The sequence below is a fragment of the Bidens hawaiensis genome, unplaced genomic scaffold (assembly GCF_021521415.1).
Source record: "Bidens hawaiensis isolate Kalapana, Puna unplaced genomic scaffold, B.hawaiensis_p1.1 tig00001093_1, whole genome shotgun sequence".
NCBI classification, from domain to species: domain Eukaryota; kingdom Viridiplantae; phylum Streptophyta; class Magnoliopsida; order Asterales; family Asteraceae; genus Bidens; species Bidens hawaiensis.
In genome coordinates, this window is record NW_027491064.1 from 348,157 (window position 1) to 367,960 (window position 19,804).

General features: G+C 39.2%; 1 protein-coding gene across 1 annotated transcript; it reads right to left on the bottom strand.

Moving 5' to 3' along the window:
* Window positions 1-18,084: 18,084 nt before the first annotated feature.
* On the bottom strand, window positions 18,085-19,759 carry LOC143560016 (uncharacterized). The gene has a single exon (XM_077048427.1). The coding sequence runs from the start codon at window positions 19,700-19,702 to the stop codon at window positions 18,191-18,193; it is 1,512 nt and encodes a 503-aa protein (XP_076904542.1). The 5' UTR covers window positions 19,703-19,759; the 3' UTR covers window positions 18,085-18,190.
* Window positions 19,760-19,804: the final 45 nt, after the last annotated feature.

The window sequence follows — 19,804 nt, forward strand, 5'->3', positions numbered from 1 at the left end:
ACAACCAATCCAATAAATAATAAAAAATAAATAGGGGCAAACAATGTTCCTCAAATTTACAAACAATCACTGCATTTTTCTCTCCACCCTATAATTTACACTCACAACCACTCAAAACTTCACCCTATAATTTACGTACTTTTCTCACATAAATTTAAGGGATGAGATGTGAATGCTCTAACAAGGTTAAAGTATAATGACAGAGGTTGGAACGAAGAGCATTTACGTTCAATCCACTACATTACGAGAGTGAGGTTTTTATAATGTAAAGAATGGTTTAGGCTGGCGTGAGACCGTGAGTAGAGGAAAAAGAAATTTAGTAATTTTTTAATATATTTAAAAACTTACTGTTCACCTCTATAATTTTTATTTTTTTTTTAAAGTTGTTGTGAATAAAGGAAAAAAGAAAGGGTAATGATAAAGATATAAAATAATATTATTTAATAGAAAATAAGAGAAAATGTATTGATTTTTAATATAATTTTGAATTTAGAGATAGGAGAAGAGATGAGAATGATGAAGGTATCTTTTGCTAAAATACGGAGATGAACTTGGGAATAGACTAGGTATTGATGGAAATCAAGGTGAATTCGTTTTTATGTATAGAACCGTAGAAGGTAAGGTAAATATATTATGACGGATATTCTTTTTCAATAAAAGAGTTACTTGTTGGAAAATTTTTGAAACTTTATTATAATATTATAGTCATTTCAACACATGCCAACTCTCTAAGGTCACCCTCGATATATGTGTTTTTTTCTTTATTTAGTGGTTTCAACTTTCAAGCACAACGCTTTTATGTAGCCATCAATTTTATGACATTTTCTTCTCCGGTTATTGTTTCTTTCCGGCCATCTTTGGTAAATTATTTATTTTGACTAGTCCACTTTTACCTCTATAACATAAAATCCTGGAATCGAAGTTGGACATAATATGTCACTTTGCACTTGCTTGAAAACGTATCCGAGGCCTGTAAATACAACCACTCTCTTCCATTTTTTACAACAAAAATTATGTAGTTATACTACCCTAATTTATGCGCTCTTATGCCAAGAAATTAAGAAAATACTTCAAATTTGTTATAAAAAACAAGTTTTAGGGGGTGTTTGGATCTATGTTGCACGGGAACTAGTACGGGAAACGGGCACGGGTACGGGAACGGGAAACGGCAAAACTCAAAAAATCAAAAAACGGGTACAGCACGGGTACGACAATAAATACATATAAAAAAATAACTATTTATATTCTTTATATATATATATATAATTTCAATTTTAAACTTTTCATGCATAGATTTATAAGTTTAAGGACTAAATGTAAAGTAGTAATAATAGAGAGGGTTAAATACTGAAATACACAAACTAATTTTAAACTTTTTATGTTAAAACTTATAAGTTTTGAGGACTATATACAAACAATTGAAAATTAAATGGGGTAAAATGTTAAAATATCTAAAATTATATAAACCTAAATAACCTAAAAGGAAGTTACAGCCGCCATATACTCTTCTTCTTCCTTGTTTCCGGCAAATACTACAGCTCCGGCGCTGGAATATGCCGCCGGAATCCGTAAATTACCTTTAAAAAACGTCCCCAAATTCTGGAAACGCCCTTTGACTTTTCGAAACGGTCAATGAGTGTCCCCAAATTTTTGGAAACGGTCAAGAAACGTCCCGACGGCGTCCCCGTAGGCGTTTCAGTCCCCGGCGAGTTTTCGGGATGGGGTACAGCGGGTTAGAGCCGTTTCCGTGCAACTGAGGTTTGGATTCCTTATTTTACCTCCATATAACTTTTCATTAAGTTAATAAGTTACAACATTATAACTTATGAAACTTTTTCTCTCACGATATAAGCAATCCCAAACACCTTATTACTTTTCAAAAAGTTAATAAGTTATAAGATGGTGAAAATAAGCAAATCCCAAACACCTCCTTAGTATCTAGAAATCCTTTGTGCAGTATTCAAAAGTTCATCTTGTTATCACCTCTACGTTAAGAGTCGAATAACAACATAGGGTTGGGTTATTTAACAAATGCCAACAAAAATGAGAAGTGTGAAAAGACATAATTAATTGGCAAGTGTCAAGTGGGGACCAGAGTTAAAAGGGTATAAAAATAATAGTACATATTTTCTCTCTCTACATGCAAGTCGCATGTTAATTCCCCTATCATTTCTATAACCTTTTCATATAATATTTTTTTAAATAAAATTCACCATAATAACAAAACGTTTTTTAATCTTTAATATGAGTATGATTTTTTTATATAAAAATAAAATAAAAATTACGTCATTATATCTTTTTTCGTTAGTGTGTCTTTTCATTTGTTAGTGTGTTTTTTTGGCCATTGTGTTTTTTTAATACTAATAACACCGTCATGTAATAATATGTAAATATAATGAAAAATACCAACAAATTATCTAATACATAAAACACAATGATGAATACATATTGCACAATAACTGTCACACCCTCATCTTAGGCATGGGCGTATGATCAACAGTTGGTGTAACACCCCGACCGATGGCGGATTATACATCGGGGCGCCACATATTGTTTCATTACTCGTGACACTATTTGGTGTCAATATTTATTAATACACATTTATCGCGCAACGCAATCACAAGATAACATAAATCAATATATTATAATTCAAAATATTCAAATAACATAAACTTGTCTTGTTACATTTTAAATTAGGTCCAAAATAAAAGCAAACATCCTATGTGTCCTCAAGCTTCCAGAAACAGCTACAGCAAACCTGAACATGTGTTAAAATAAAACGTCAACACTTGCGTGTCGGTGAGAGATCAAGTTTAATAGATATAAATAGATAATAATAGATCTGCGCGCAACATGTGTAAATCTGGTGTTTAACAAGGGTGTAATCAGATTGTGATCAAGCCTAAATAGATCATAGCTCATAGTTCAATCTGTGCTCCCAATTGAGCACAAAAACAAGAAATCATCTGTGCACGTGTAAACAAAAGAAAACCGTAAACGATAGGTCTCCCGTGTTCATCTAATGGATCCATGAAAACTTCGGAATAGGCCGAACAAAGCGGTTAATGATTCACACATACAAATAAACAGCCAAGTAAACGTCCCTACACATGGGATACTGCGCGACGAAAGTTCATAAACAAGTTTAAGACTCAAGTTTGTACGAACACATGAACATCCCAAAACGTAAAAAAAATAAAAAGGGATTAGGTACGAGATTACTCACATGTAAACGGTGCGTTGAAAGATAATGCAAGAACCAACTTTTAAACAAGCACAAGTTAACCTATAAATAAGAGTTTATTGGTTTATCGATTGGTTTTAAGTCTTGAATATATGTAACCATTAGTAATATGTATCTTAAACAAATTATTATATATATATATTACCGGAAATGCAGGGAGGACAGAGGAGAAAACGGAGGCAAAGAGAGGAGAGGCGGCTGAGGAACAACGGCAGAGAGCAAGGAGAAGGAAATTAAGTGTTTGTGTGTGTAGTGTTTAAGTATAAAGAAAGTAGCATTATATATAGGAAAACCCTAGGGAACACAATCCCTAGAAAAGGGGAAAAGATCTTCTACAGAATCAAGCAAAAGATATCAAAAAGCAAAAGATCAGAAAAGTAAAAGATATCAAAAGATATGGTAGCTGCAGGGGACAACGGAAAAAGGCTGACAGGAACAGAATAAAGCAAAGGAGGTGTCAGGTAAAGGTTCTGGAAAAGCAGATCTCAAAAGATAATGTCAGTCACTTTTTCTGCCAACCAATAGGGTTGGTGCGCATGCTGCGCCGAAAGTGGCTTTTCAGACATAAGGCAGGTTAGGTCAACAGCACAGAAGATAAGATATCACAAAGCAAACAGGCTGGATAAAACAGAAGAAAAGACTTGAGGTCTAGCGCGAGAAGACTCGAGCGCACGCGCGAGGGCGAAGGCAGACCGAATAATTCCTAGCGCGCCGCGGGAAGAACTACAATCCTCAGCGCGCCGCGGGAAGAACTACAATCCTCAGCGCGCCGCGGGAAGAATTACAATTCTTAGCGCGCCGCGGGAAGAATTACAATTCTTAGCGCGCCGCGGGGAGAACTCCAGTCCTTAGCGCGCTGCGGGAACAGTTCGCCTAGAAACAGCTGGTCTTCACGCAGGCTTCCTTGCAAGGAGTCTGGCGCGTGGAGCTGCGCAGACATCCTTAGGCGGAAAGAACCAAAGGACAAGCAAGAAGTTAAGAGAAAAAGGGGGGTTCAAAGCGTAAGGGTTAAGCAGAGGGGCGGGACGGCGACAAGAGAGAAAGAGGCGGAATGGCGACAAGAAAGAGAAAGAGGCGGAACGGCGGAAAGAAAGAGAGAAGAAGGCGGGAAGGAAATTATTATTAGTAAGTAATATACAAATATATATGATTTATTAAATGTTAAATTACAAAGGTTAATAATCAAATTTTAAATCATAAAAAGAATCGGATTCGAAAACGGGTACCTGGGTCGGGTCGGATAGGGCAGTTGTCACAGTCTCCCCTACTTTAAGAAATTTCGTCCCGAAATTTATCTCGAAGTAGGTTGCGCATAGAAAAGGTGCGGGTACTTGATCTTCATCTGATATTCCCTTTCCCAAGTGAACTCGGCTCCGCGCTTGGACTGCCAACGAACTTTAACAATAGGGATGCGACTACGCTTGGTTTGCTTTACCTCGCGATCCATAATCTCAACAGGCTTCTCAACGAAATGCATAGATTCATCAACTTGAACTTCATCAAGTGGTATGTGAAGGTTCTCGTCAGCTAGACATTTCTTGAGATTGGATACATGGAACGTTGGATGCACATTGCTGAGCGCGGGCGGCAGGTCAAGTTTGTAGGCAACTTTTCCTACGCGCGCGAGAATCTTGAACGGACCAACATAACGAGGCGCAAGCTTACCTTTCTTCCCAAAGCGGACAACACCCTTCCAGGGCGACACTTTTAGGAGAACAAGATCACCAACTAGAAATTCGAGAGGCTTTCGCCTGCGATCTGCGTAACTCTTCTGTCGGCTTCTGGCAGTCAGCAGATGATCACGGATCTTGGCGATTTTATCGGTTGTCTCTTGAACTAGTTCGGGTCCTGTGATTTGAACTTCACCCACTTCGCTCCAACAAATCGGGGAACGGCACTTTCGACCGTAAAGTGCTTCAAATGGGGCCATACCGATGCTGGAATGATAGCTGTTATTATAAGAGAACTCGATCAGAGGTAGGTGTGAATCCCAATTACCTCCAAAATCAAGAACACAAGATCGAAGCATATCCTCAAGGGTTTGGATGGTTCGCTCAGACTGTCCGTCAGTCTGAGGATGATATGCAGTACTCATGTCCAAACGAGTTCCTAACGCAGTTTGGAGAGATTTCCAAAAGCGAGATATAAAACGGCCATCGCGATCGGATATGATGCTCAAGGGAGTACCATGACGGCAGACAATCTCATTGACATAGAGCTGCGCAAGATGCTCAACACGGTAAGTTTCACGAATGGGCAGAAAATGAGCAGACTTGGTCAATCGATCCACTATTACCCAAATGCTATCATGTTTGCTTGCAGTCAAAGGTAACTTGGTGATAAAGTCCATTGCTATACTTTCCCATTTCCACGTAGGAATTTCTGGTTGTTCGAGCAAACCAGATGGGTGTTGATGTTCAGCTTTTACCTTAGAACAAGTCAGGCATTTAGCTACGAACATAGCAATATCCTTTTTCATACCGGGCCACCAATAAGTAATGCTTTAAATCCTTGTACATTTTATCAGCGCCAGGATGAATGGAATACCGAGTTTTGTGCGCTTCACTCAGTAGGACAGTGCGAAGATCTTCATAACAAGGAATCCAGATGCGATTGAGATAGCAGAGAATTCCACTCAGATTAGGGACAAAATGCGCTTCCGCGCCACACGCTAACTCGGCGTGAAGGTTGCCATTGCTGATGGATGCGCGCTGCGCGTCACGAATGTGCGATTCAAGGTTGCTTTGGATCGGCGCGAAGTGAAGCTGCGTGCGCGGCAAGATACAGTTAAGCTGGCTGGGTTTGCGGCTGAGCGCATCAGCTACTACATTAGCCTTTCCAGGGTGATATCGGATCTCGCAATCGTAATCGCTGATGAGTTCGTTCCATCAGCGTTGTCTCATGTTAAGTTCCTTTTGATCAAAAATGTGCTGAAGGCTTTTATGGTCGGTGTAGAGGATACACTTAGTACCATAAAGGTAGTGTCTCCAGATTTTCAAGGCAAATACAACTGCACCAAGTTCGAGGTCGTGAGTCGTATAATTCTTTTCATGAATTTTGAGTTGCCTAGACGCGTAAGCGATAACCTTGCCTCGTTGCATAAGTACACAACCGAGACCTTGGTTGGATGCATCGCAATACACGACAAAATCGTCATTACCCTCAGGTAGCGCTAGAACAGGAGCTTCGCACAACAATCGCTTGAGCGTTTGGAAGGCTTCTTCTTGCTTCGAGCCCCAAATATACGGTTTACCTTTGTGCGTTAAAGCTGTTAAAGGCAGAGCGATCTTTGAGAAGTTCGAAATAAATCGCCGGTAGCAACCAGCTAAGCCCAAAAAGGAACGGATTTCGGTAGGAGTGGATGGCGTAATCCAGTTCTTGATTGCTTCAATCTTGGATGGGTCGACATGGATACCCATCTTGTTAACAACATGGCCAAGAAACTGTACTTCATCCGACCAAAATTCACACTTGGAGAGTTTGGCATAGAGTTGCTCGGTTCGAAGCTTTTGCAACACCAACCGAATATGTTGCTCATGCTCGGCCTTGGTTTTGGAATAAATCAGAACGTCATCGATAAACACAATCACGAATTTATCCAAGAAAGGCCTACACACCCGATTCATTAGATCCATGAAAACAGCGGGTGCGTTGGTTAAACCAAAGGACATGACCAAGAATTCAAAATGGCCATAGCGAGTTCGAAAGGCAGTTTTAGGAATATCCTCTTCGCGGATACGCAACTGGTGATAGCCAGAACGGAGATCGATCTTGGAAAAACAAGAGGCACCTTGGAGTTGATCAAAGAGGTCGTCAATACGCGGTAAGGGATACCGGTTCTTAATGGTGAGCTTGTTCAGCTCGCGGTAATCAATACACATGCGAAACGAACCGTCCTTCTTTTTAACGAACAACACCGGAGCACCCCAGGGCGAATGAATCCTTTATCGGTCAACTCTTGAAGTTGACTTGCTAATTCTTGCATCTCAGCGGGTGCAAGACGGTAAGGAGATTTGGCTACGGGGGAAGCACCAGGGACAAGATCAATACGAAACTCGACTTCCCGAACGGGAGGTAAACCAGAAAGATCATCGGGAAAGACTTCAGGAAAGTCACGCACGATAGGGATTTCACAAAGTTTCTTCTTTCCTTCATTGGGTTTGACCACATGGGCTAAGAATGCGATACATTTCTTCCGCAAGAGTCTTCGGGTTTCAGCGCAAGACATAAGTTTAAGACCGTTAGACGGTTTCTCGCCGTAGATATGAAGATCACCATTTTCTCGAGGGATGCGAATCAACTTCTTGGCGCAAATAACTTCAGCGCGGTTTTGCGAGAGCCAATCCATACCAATAATAACATCAAAACTTCCAAGAGGCATGGGGATGAGGTCGATCAGAAAATCGTTTTCGTTAAGGTTAAGCGTGCAATCTTTGATTACGGAGTTTATTAAAATAGTTTCACCATTAGCCAATTCAACTGAAAAGTTTTCGCTTAAGTTTATGCGCGGTCGTGCAAGTTTCTGCTCAAATGCGCGAGAAATAAAACTTCTATCGGCGCCAGTATCAAAGAGTATAGATGCATAATGTCCGTTAAGTAAAAATGTACCATTAACCACGTCATTATTCGCTTGCGCTTGGTGCGCGGTTATGTTAAAAGCTCGGCCACGCGTCACTTGGTTCGAAATTTGGTTAACCGGATTCGCTTGCGTAATTTGAACTTGTTCGGAAATGACTGGGATCACCGCAGTTATAGCACGACCTGGGTCGTGGATTAGGGTATGTTGGTTGTGGGTTCTGCAGGTAGGCTGGTGGTGTTTGCGCAGTTGGGTTGGCGGAAGGGACTCTACAGTACTCAGCAGAGTGGCCAACGCGGCCACATCGGTTACATTGTCGACACGGGGTGTGAGTTGGGTGATGAAGTCTACAGATTGGGCAAAACGGTTGGTTTCCTGTGTAGGGTTTCTTAGTTGGCGGGGCAGGGAGTGCGGGATTGGTTAAGGCATAGTTATGGACTACAGGGGGTGTGGGGTAGGTTGATAGTGGGTTAGGAGCGTGTACTAGGGGTTGGTAGGCGGGTTGCTGGACAATGGGCGGGTTGGTAAGAGCATAGGCTTTGCGCCTGCGCTTGAGGTTGTTACGGTTTGAGGGTTCTGGTTTGGTTTCTGTTGGTTCTGGGACAGTCTTGGTGGGTTTGGTCTTCTCAGATCCCCGCAGGAACAGGGTTCCTGCTCTGACATGGTTGTCGCTGAGCACAGCGGCCAACTCGATGGCGTCAGAGAGGGTTACTGGGTTTCTGGCCCATACAGAGTCTTGAATTTCCATGGGGAGACCCCCAAGGAACTTCTCGATGGCTCGGCGGGAAGGGGTAACTAGGTGTGGGACAAGCAAGCTTAATTCATGGAAGCGCGTCGCGTACTCGCGCGCTTCACCACTGTACTGTTTAAGATTCCAAAATTCTTCCTCCAGGCGCTTTACTTCGTTGGGAGGGCAGAATTCTCGCGTCAAGATTTCCTTGAATTCCTCCCAGAGCATGCTAGAAGCAGCTTCTGCGCCACGCGCATGAGCTACTCCGTTCCACCAAGTAAGCGCCCTTGATTCCAGGACACTAGAGGCATATAAGGTTCGTCGGTCTGGAGGGCATTGGGTATGGAGGAAAGTGTTTTCAATTTTCTCGAGCCATTGGAGCATTACGGTGGCTCCTTCAAGTCCGGTGAATTTCGGAGGGTTACCCGCATTGAAGGATTTAATATTGTATCCGGAGGGGTTGGTATTAGTTTGGTTTAAGGCTTGGGCTATTGCGGCGGCCATTTCCTGGGAACGTTGCTGCCTACGTCTGCGCGAGGCTTCTCTCCTCTGATGGCGGCGAGATAGCGGAGGCATTCTATAAAAGTTTTAATTTTTGTTAACATCTTGGTATAGGAAACCGTTTTATCGCAAAGTATATCGTCGTAAAGCTTGTTTCGCGAAGTTAAACGCTATCAAATTTGAAGTAAAATATAAACTTAATACAGGTAATGAATTCGAATTGAAAATCGACAATTCATGCATCACCATGACTTTCCGAATTCTCAATTTAAAATATCGAGTAAATGAATGTTGGAGATTTGACAATTTATGTATCACCATGACTTTTCAAATCTTCAATTTAAATTATCGAGTAAATGAATATTGGAGATTAACAATTCATGTATCACCATGACTTTTCAAATCTTCAATTTAAATTATCGAGTAAACGAATATTGGAGATTGACAATTCATGTATCACCATGACTTTTCAAATCTTCAATTTAAAACATAAAGTTAATGGTAATTGAAAATCAACTATTCATGTACCACCATGACTTCTCGAATTTTCAATCCCCACAACAAACGAATATGTAAGTAAAGAAATAAATTGAAATTTAATAAAAATCGAAAGATCGCGAATAAAACATGAAATCAAGTGCTGCGTATGCGCAAGCATATTTTATAAATATTGAGTAAATAACAATTAGCGCGCGAACATGAGATTTCTCTCATGCGCGAGAAGGGACTCTTAGGTATTCTAGGTCGTTACGTCTAACCACCTATCCTAAAGTCACAGAGCTCTGATACCAATCTGTAACACCCCGACCGATGGCGGATTATACATCGGGGCGCCACATATTGTTTCATTACTCGTGACACTATTTGGTGTCAATATTTATTAATACACATTTATCGCGCACGCGCAACGCAATCACAAGATAACATAAATCAATATATTATAATTCAAAATATTCAAATAACATAAACTTGTCTTGTTACATTTTAATCTAGGTCCAAAATAAAAGCAAACATCCTATGTGTCCTCAAGCTTCCAGAAACAGCTACAGCAAACCTGAACATGTGTTAAAATAAAACGTCAACACTTGCGTGTCGGTGAGAGATCAAGTTTAATAGATATAAATAGATAATAATAGATCTGCGCGCAACATGTGTAAATCTGGTGTTTAACAAGGGTGTAATCAGATTGTGATCAAGCCTAAATAGATCATAGCTCATAGTTCAATCCGTGCTCCCAATTGAGCACAAAAACAAGAAATCATCTGTGCACGTGTAAACAAAAGAAAACCGTAAACGATAGGTCTCCCGTGTTCATCTAATGGATCCATGAAAACTTCGAAATAGGCCGAACAAAGCGGTTAATGATTCACACATACAAATAAACAGCCAAGTAAACGTCCCTACACATGGGATACTGCGCGACGAAAGTTCATAAACAAGTTTAAGACTCAAGTTTGTACGAACACATGAACATCCCAAAACGTAAAAAAAATAAAAAGGGATTAGGTACTAGATTACTCACATGTAAACGGTGCGTTGAAAGATAATGCAAGAACCAACTTTTAAACAAGCACAAGTTAACCTATAAATAAGAGTTTATTGGTTTATCGATTGGTTTTAAGTCTTGAATATATGTAACCATTAGTAATATGTATCTTAAACAAATTATTATATATATATATTACCGGAAATGCAGGGAGGACAGAGGAGAAAACGGAGGCAAAGAGAGGAGAGGCGGCTGAGGAACAACGGCAGAGAGCAAGGAGAAGGAAATTAAGTGTTTGTGTGTGTAGTGTTTAAGTATAAAGAAAGTAGCATTATATATAGGAAAACCCTAGGGAACACAATCCCTAGAAAAGGGGAAAAGATCTTCTACAGAATCAAGCAAAAGATATCAAAAAGCAAAAGATCAGAAAAGTAAAAGATATCAAAAGATATGGTAGCTGCAGGGGACAAGGGAAAAAGGCTGACAGGAACAGAATAAAGCAAAGGAGGTGTCAGGTAAAGGTTCTGGAAAAGCAGATCTCAAAAGATAATGTCAGTCACTTTTTCTGCCAACCAATAGGGTTGGTGCGCATGCTGCGCCGAAAGTGGCTTTTCAGACATAAGGCAGGTTAGGTCAACAGCACAGAAGATAAGATATCACAAAGCAAACAGGCTGGATAAAACAGAAGAAAAGACTTGAGGTCTAGCGCGAGAAGACTCGAGCGCACGCGCGAGGGCGAAGGCAGACCGAATAATTCCTAGCGCGCCGCGGGAAGAACTACAATCCTCAGCGCGCCGCGGGAAGAACTACAATCCTCAGCGCGCCGCGGGAAGAATTACAATTCTTAGCGCGCCGCGGGAAGAATTACAATTCTTAGCGCGCCGTGTGGAGAACTCCAGTCCTTAGCGCGCTGCGGGAACAGTTCGCCTAGAAACAGCTGGTCTTCACGCAGGCTTCCTTGCAAGGAGTCTGGCGCGTGGAGCTGCGCAGACATCCTTAGGCGGAAAGAACCAAAGGACAAGCAAGGAGTTAAGAGAAAAAGGGGGGTTCAAGGCGTAAGGGTTAAGCAGAGGGGCGGGACGGCGACAAGAGAGAAAGAGGCGGAATGGCGACAAGAAAGAGAAAGAGGCGGAACGGCGGAAAGAAAGAGAGAAGAAGGCGGGAAGGAAATTATTATTAGTAAGTAATATACAAATATATATGATTTATTAAATGTTAAATTACAAAGGTTAATAATCAAATTTTAAATCATAAAAAGAATCGGATTCGAAAACGGGTACCTGGGTCGGGTCGGGTCGGATAGGGCAGTTGTCACAGTTGGTACCACATTTGTAAATAAATCAGAGTTACGGTTTAATGCGGAAGACTTATGGAACATGTGGATTTAAAGTGTAAATATTTACATTACAAAAGATGGAACAAAAGTTCCCATTTAAGATTACTTGTTTATAGTTTACAAACCACCATCTTTAATATTTAAGTTTTATCAAAAAGATCCGAGCCATCGGATTCTTGAGCACTTCGTTCTTCAAGTCCTAATCTTGGTTACCTGCAAAATGTTAACGTCAGCAACGAATGCTGGTGAATATGCTGACGCTAAAATATTTTCTTTTACTTGATTACCCCTCGAGACATAACTTAGGTCCGGCCCATTGTGGCTTAAGAATAATCAAGTTATAAAACAATACAATTTATAAACTCAAGTCTCTACTCATAGCACCTCAGCAAACACTGCATCGTTCGCATTACTTAAGTACCATATGTATACACATGGTCATTACTCCCCGCAGGCGAGCGTACTATAACCAAATGTGGTGCGATGTGCCCACCGCATATTACCACATATGTAAGGATCCAGACAAACGTATACTACAGCCTGAAGGCTAGGTTTTTACTTTTGTTTATAAATGTTTTTAGAGACACGTAGTCTCATGTAAATCTTTTCACATAACACATTTGACTCGTTTTAAAACAAGTTTGTAAAGTTTAGGGCGTATTCACCTTTTTGCTTTGGATTGGCTTCAAACACCATCCGAGGGTCTTTCCCGTTGCTATCTCGCACCTATAGTACGAGTATAACCTTTTTGTTAGTCGGATATACAATCCGACTTAAGACCTTTAGTCTTTTATAATCGTTACCTCGATTATATATTCTTTTACTTTAAAACCTTAAGTTTAAAATATCTTTCTTTTATAAATTAACCTATAGCTAACTTTATTTTATTTAAACTCTACGTTTCTTCTTCTTTAAGAAGCGTATATTTCTTTTCTTTATTATTTAAGAATATTCATTATTACTTAAATAATAATTATAACAAAAAATCATATATGTATATATATATAATCACACATATATACATAAGACCTTTAGTCTTTTATATACATATATTTTTCTTTTCTTTTCTCTTCTTTTCTTTTCTTTTCTTTTCTTTGTTATATATTTCTTTTATTTTCGAGGTATCGAGTATAACCTCAACTTGGGGTTTTAAGCCTTTTATAATATTTTATCATTTATTTCATTTGGGCATTATGTCTACCTTTGCTTGGCTTATCAAACCCAATCGAGCAGCACTTCGACGTCTTCCACTCTTTCAATACTTCCTTGATCAATACTCAACCTTGACACGCTTTATAAGACACCAAAACTCCTTCTCTCGTCGGCACGCCTTATGAAGCGGATCACCGGAATGTTGGGATTATAACACCTTCTTCTTTGGTATGTCGTCGGGGTTGTGGCACGAAAACGACATGGAAAACGAGAAATCGGGGCACGCTTATCTAGGTGGATCGAGGACACGTTTCCCAAGGTTTAGAGAGATGTTAGAGAGAGAGTTGTATGTGTGAGAAACATAAACCCGTGGCTTACTATATATAGGCTAACCAGGAGGATCATCGCGATACGCGATGGCTTCCTTGGTCATCCGTCGCGTATCGCGACGTAGCTCATCCCAGTCACCCTTTAGACCTACCACGTGGCAGGCGTTGTGCCACGTGTTGACACGTGGCGGTGGCGATCGATCTGCCACGTGGTGACACGTGGAAACACATAGTGCCACCGGTTGCCACGTGGCCACGTGTCATACTTTGTCAGAAGGGTCATCGCGATACACGATAACCTTGACCCTAAGGCCGTCGCGTATCGCGATCAACCAAAGAATCAGATTTTTCATTTTTAACCTTGAAGTTTGGAATTTGGCAGATTTGGTCCCTTGACTTTGGAAGCTTAATATTTTTAACTCCAAATTTCAGTGATGTTACAATAACCTAAAATGTAAAACACAATAATGAATACATATAACACAATTGCCTGAAACGTAAGACACAATGGTAAGTACATATAGCATAATGACCTGAAACGTAAAACACAATGTAATATATATTATACAATGACTTGAACGTAATACACAATGAACATAATACTATTTTTCTCAACTTAAGTGAATGTTGAGCACAATGACCAAAACACAACGATAAGTAGAAATACAAATATTGAGCATAAAGACACAATGATGTAATCTTTGTTTTAATTTTTATCTTTAATACAAGTACTAATTAAAAAACATAATGACCAAAATCTATAACACAATGCATACAAAACATAATTAAAAAACACAATGGACAGCCAAATAACACAATATAAAAAAACTCAAAACTTATTTTTATATAACAATATGATATTAATATTAGAGAAATCTGCATTTTGCCTCCCTGATTTATATCGTCGTTCGACGGGTTAACCACTGAAAAAGATTTTGCGAAATATGGACCACCGTGAAATTTTGGCGGGTCAATCTGTCTCCTTGCCGTCAGTTGACCGCGAGTTGACCGACCAAAAAACGTTGAAATGACCGTTTTACCCCTGAGCCTATAATTAATCCTAAAACTAACTTCCAAATTTCGTGTAAAGGGTGGGGTTCGAACCCCCGACCCCTAGTTTAAAAACCCACAAGACCAACCAGTTGAACTAAACTAATATTTGTTATAAAACTTATCTTTCTTTCATTATTATTAGATAATAATAATAATAATAATAATAATAATAATAATAATATTCATCTAACCCTATCACCTTCAAACTAACCCTATCCCCAAACCCATTTCAATTTCACAACACATTCTTCTCCTTCTGCTCTTCTTCTTCTTCCTGTTCTCCGCCGCCGCCGGAAACCCACAAAGTCGACGGCTGCCGCCGGAATCCTTAACAAACCCACCTTCCTGCTCTTATTCTCATTCTTCTTCATGTTCTCCACACCAAAGCGACGCCCGCGGCCGCCGTGTTTGCCCCCACCGGATCCGGCGTCTGCCATGGCGGCTCCGGCACCGTTCATCGCTGAACCCTCAATCATCGCCGCCACTCGCTCCGGCACCGTTCCGGCGTTTGCCATGGCGGCCTCCGGTGCCGTACCGTTTGATTCTCTGTTTGTGATGTTTTTGGAGTGTTGGGGTTTAGGAGTTTGGTTATTGGATTGGTTTACGGATTGCATTATGTGTTTAAGAAGCGATGGATTCTTTCATTATCCGACATCTGAAACGTCACCACGCCGTCGCCGGAGTTCCGAAAACCCGTTCCGACTCACAGGATCTCTAACAAACCATCACCGGAGGCAATTAATCGAACGGCGACGGGGGAGCGGCTTGATGATGATTATTACTGTTATGTTCAATAATATGAAGATGAAGATTACTATTGTTATCATTGTTCAGTATGTTCAATATATGAAGATGAATTTGATGTATGAATATGATTTGTTATGTTGTATGAATATGATATGATTATTATTATTATTATTAGAGAAATCTGCAATTGGTATATGTTGTTAATATAATGCTGCTGATGGTATATGAATATAATATATTAGTATATAATAAAGATAGATGTCATGTAGCTGTTGTTGCTACGATGATGATGATTATTATTATTATTATTATTATTATTATTATTATTTATTAGAAGAAGATTACTAAAATACCCTTGATATCTTGGTATTATTACTAAAATACCTATGGTCAACTGACGGTAGGAGTCAGAAGAACCCGCCGGAGAAACATAGGGGCCCAAAGTTCGCAAAATCTTTTTTAGGAGTTAACCCATCGCGCGACGATATAAACCAGGGAGACAAAATGCAGATTTCTCTTAATATTAAATATAAAAAAACGCTTGTTATTATGGTAACCAAAATTTCTAAAAAAATATATCGTACGAAAACGTTATAGACGTTTTAAAATGATAAAAAAAATTGACATGTGCCTTGTATGTGGAAAGAGAAAGACATCATAAGTAGGTTATTACCTTCATGTCATTCTCATCAAATTTTATTCTTAAATTAATCTCTAACATTCAAATCTTAAATAAATGGATTAGACTTCTTTCATTTTTTCTCATATTTGTTGTACTTAATATTTTAACCTTACCCTAACAACATATAAACGGTGATTTATTGCATCTTAGGCTATACGGTGTGGAAACCGTTTTGCCGCTGAACTGCTGACGTGGTGGGCGGTTCCGCCGGCAAACACCACCCCATTGTTGTTGGTGCCGCCCAAATTCATAAATCGGTAAAAATTTTGTGGAGATTTTCCCGATGAAATTGCCGGTCAACTTTAAAATCTTCCCATCTTTTAAATGGGTGTTAGTTTATTGAATCTACCACATAGAGAAAAAGATTAAAAATTGAAATTTGAGGATGGGGTTGAGACTTGATAGATCTGAAGTTGTAGGTTGAGGGGGGGGGGGGGGTGGAGTTGTGGAAAAGAATATGTGCTTTTTTAACATGATGTGTTTTATTTAATATTTTAATTGTAATTTTTTTTTGAAAAAAACTTATGATAATTATTTAGATAGGTTAAATAGCTTTTAGTTAATAACATGTTTTTGTTAACTTAAAAAAAAACTAAATACATAAGTTTCTATATTATTTTTTTATGAACACCCTGGAATAAATTTTAACAAAAAGATATTTGTTTTGAAAAAATATAGCTTTTTGTCTCGTAAACGGCCTTGATAAGCTTGTCGAAATATATTTATGTTTTTTTGACTACCCGACAACGATGGATACTCGAAATTTAATATTTTTTTAATTTTACGTTTGTACTCAAAATTTAATATTTTTATTTAAGTTATATTAAATTAATGTTACTTATATCAATATTATTATTTTATTTGAAAAGAGAGGAAAGTGGTGAATTGGTAACCATTTCCAGAGTTTTATGAAAGATGGCGAAGTAAAGTGAGATATGATGTGACGCTGACATGACACTATAAATTGAAAAGCAAAATGACATCCACACCTATTTTTTTTAGAACGACCAACTAAGTAACGTCGGGTACTCCGTACGCGGCCCCCATTGGCTAAAGGTAGCCCGAGCCGGCCACTAGTCTGGACGTCCGGAGCCCCTAGCGGTCCACCTATTGAGGGATTACTCGGATAAAACCCGACCCCCACGCCCGCCAAACGGCACGACAGCGAGGAGCCGGTAAAACCAGGTGAGATCAGGACTCGAACCCTGGCAAGCCAGGATCATCCCTCATATCTCCCATATAAATTAATGATAGTGAGGTTTGACATCCACACCTATTAGTTTTAGGAAAAAAAATCAAAATTTCTTTAAAATAATTCTGAAAGAGGAGAGGCTTATTTTATTTTATTTTATTTTTATACTAATTCAAGGAAAGTCAGTTTTTACCAATTTTAGTTTCAATCAGTCAAACTGAAAATTAAATTCATTTCTGTTTCATTTTCAATTCAAATTCAAATTCAAATTCTCAATATGCAGCATATTGACATTAGTCAACATTTTGGTCAATAAATTCCTGCAGGTCAAAACTGAAATAAAAAAAATGCAAACTACTGTGAAGTTGTAGAAAATAATGCAAAATCTTCTACACAAATCATTCTTTTATCAATATAAATCAAATAATTTAACAAGTTTTCAATATTTTAAAATAAGTAAAATATCTAAATGTACCTTTTGGAACTGACTAGATTTTAGAAAAGCTGGTGTGTTGTCATAGCAAGGAAGTCTATATGACTCGTGTAAGCTATACGACACGTATGAACGGTGTTTGAATTTTGGAGTTGGGTGTCTTATTAGCAGGACCCTTTGCATCATTGGCATGCTCGTGTTCCGTTGATTCTGCAACATGTTATTTCAGCCTAATATTACTTCTGAATTCTCAACACTGCTGTAGATTTTCCAAACATCTTGCTGAAACTGACAATGACTCTATGTCTCTATTTGAGTAAAGATCAAACTTAATTCATTTACAGCTACAGTAGCAGGCCAATATATGTTTGAATATTTGGAGTTGAGTTTCAATTCAGAGCTGATTTCACAAAACAACAGTAGTGATATCTACTTTATACATATAAAAACAGGAGCCAACATATAGTGTCTCAAAATGTGTAACAGCGGAAGCGAAATATAAATCATAAACAACACATAGCTGCTAGTGCATCCATGAAATTAGTAGAACATTTTAAACTACAACAAAATAATATTATTTTAAGGTTTTCAATTCATTAAATAGAAAATGCCCAAATGTTACATCTCTCCAACTTACTACATTTTCTAGGTACAATCTTCATTCCTCATTTCACAAACTAATAGAAAAGTCACTCGGTCACTATTTCGGTCTCTCTCCCAGACTATTATCTAGGCAAGAGTTTTGATCAATTCTTTTGGGACAAGCTTACCTATCAACTTAAGCATACTTCTATTTACTGAACCAGTTGCAATCCGATCTATTAACAATGATACAGTTGTAGCATCAAGTGAGTAACTTTTTCCATCCATTTCATGTAAAAGCATCTCTACATCATCATAACGTTGGTTCTTAAGATATCCTTGAAGAAGAAGACGGTAAGTAACATTATTTGGCGGACACCCACTCTCGCCCATTATAAGAAACAAGTCCTTTGCTTCCTTAACTAGACCTTCCCCACATAAGCCATTGATAATCACGCTATATGTGCGCAGATTAGGTTGCAAACCTTTTACAATAAAGTCATGGAAAAGATCCCTTGCAACATCAAGCCTCCCACATTTGCCTGCACCTTCAATAAGGATTGTGTACACCGCGATATTATTATATAATTTGCTATCACCCACCAAACGAAACAAGGAGAGTGCCTCTTCTACTTGATGGTTGTTACAAAGGCCGTCTAAAATTATTCCATAAGTAAATTCATTTGGAATTTGGCCTTGTGATCGCATCCCATCTAAGAGTTTGCGTGCATCTCCACATCGGCCGACCCGAAACAATGCCTGCAACATGGTGCTATAAGTGACAATATTGGGTTTCAAACCAATTATTATCATCTCATGAAACATATTCATGGCTTCTTCTATTTTCAAATTCTTGCAATACCCGTTCAACAAGCTGCTATAAGTAACAACATCAGGGACAAGACCTCTAGACGTAAGTGCATCAAAAGCTGCCATGGCTTTGGTCATTTCACCTCGCAAACAATAACCATCGATAAGTGCATTGTATGTCATGATGTCGGGAACCTCACCTCTCTCAAGCATGATGTCTATAACAGCCTCCGCTTCATTCACCTTACCTTCCTTGCAAAATGCATCAACTAAAATGTTAAAGGTTTGCGAATTAGGAGAGATCCCTTGATCCTCCATCTCTTTTAGCAACTTATGGACCTCATCCCAATGACCGAAGATACAAAGGCCATGAATCAAAGAGGTATATGTGACGACATCTGGTAGAATGCCTTTGTGGAATACCATTTCTTTGAAAAGCTTGAAGGCATCGTCTATCAATTTGTCCTTGCAAAGACTATCAATGATGGTGCTATACGCAACGACATTAGGCTTAATGCCTTTTACATCCATGTGCCTAAGCAAACGGATGGCTGTATCATTATTGCCAAACTTGCAAAGGCCTTTAATCATTGTGGAAAATGTAACTACAGTAGGTTCACAAAGTTTGTGGTTGATGAGCTTCTTAAACAATCTCTGAGCCTCAGGAAGTCTATCTTCTAGAACAAGTCCGTCTAAGAGCGTATTATACAAGGCAGCATCTGGTACAACGGATCGCCTGAGGCAACAGGCTAGGAGGGCAAAGGCGTCATTGGTGCGATGCGACTGACAACAACACCTGATTGCAATACTCATAGAGTACTCACTATCTGGAACTCCAGCAAGGCACATTCGTTTAAAGAGATGGAGGCAAGTGTAAAAGTGTTTGATTTTGGTAACAGCTGATTGAACCTTAACGTCGTTACTTGCAGGCCATCGGAATAATGTTTTTTG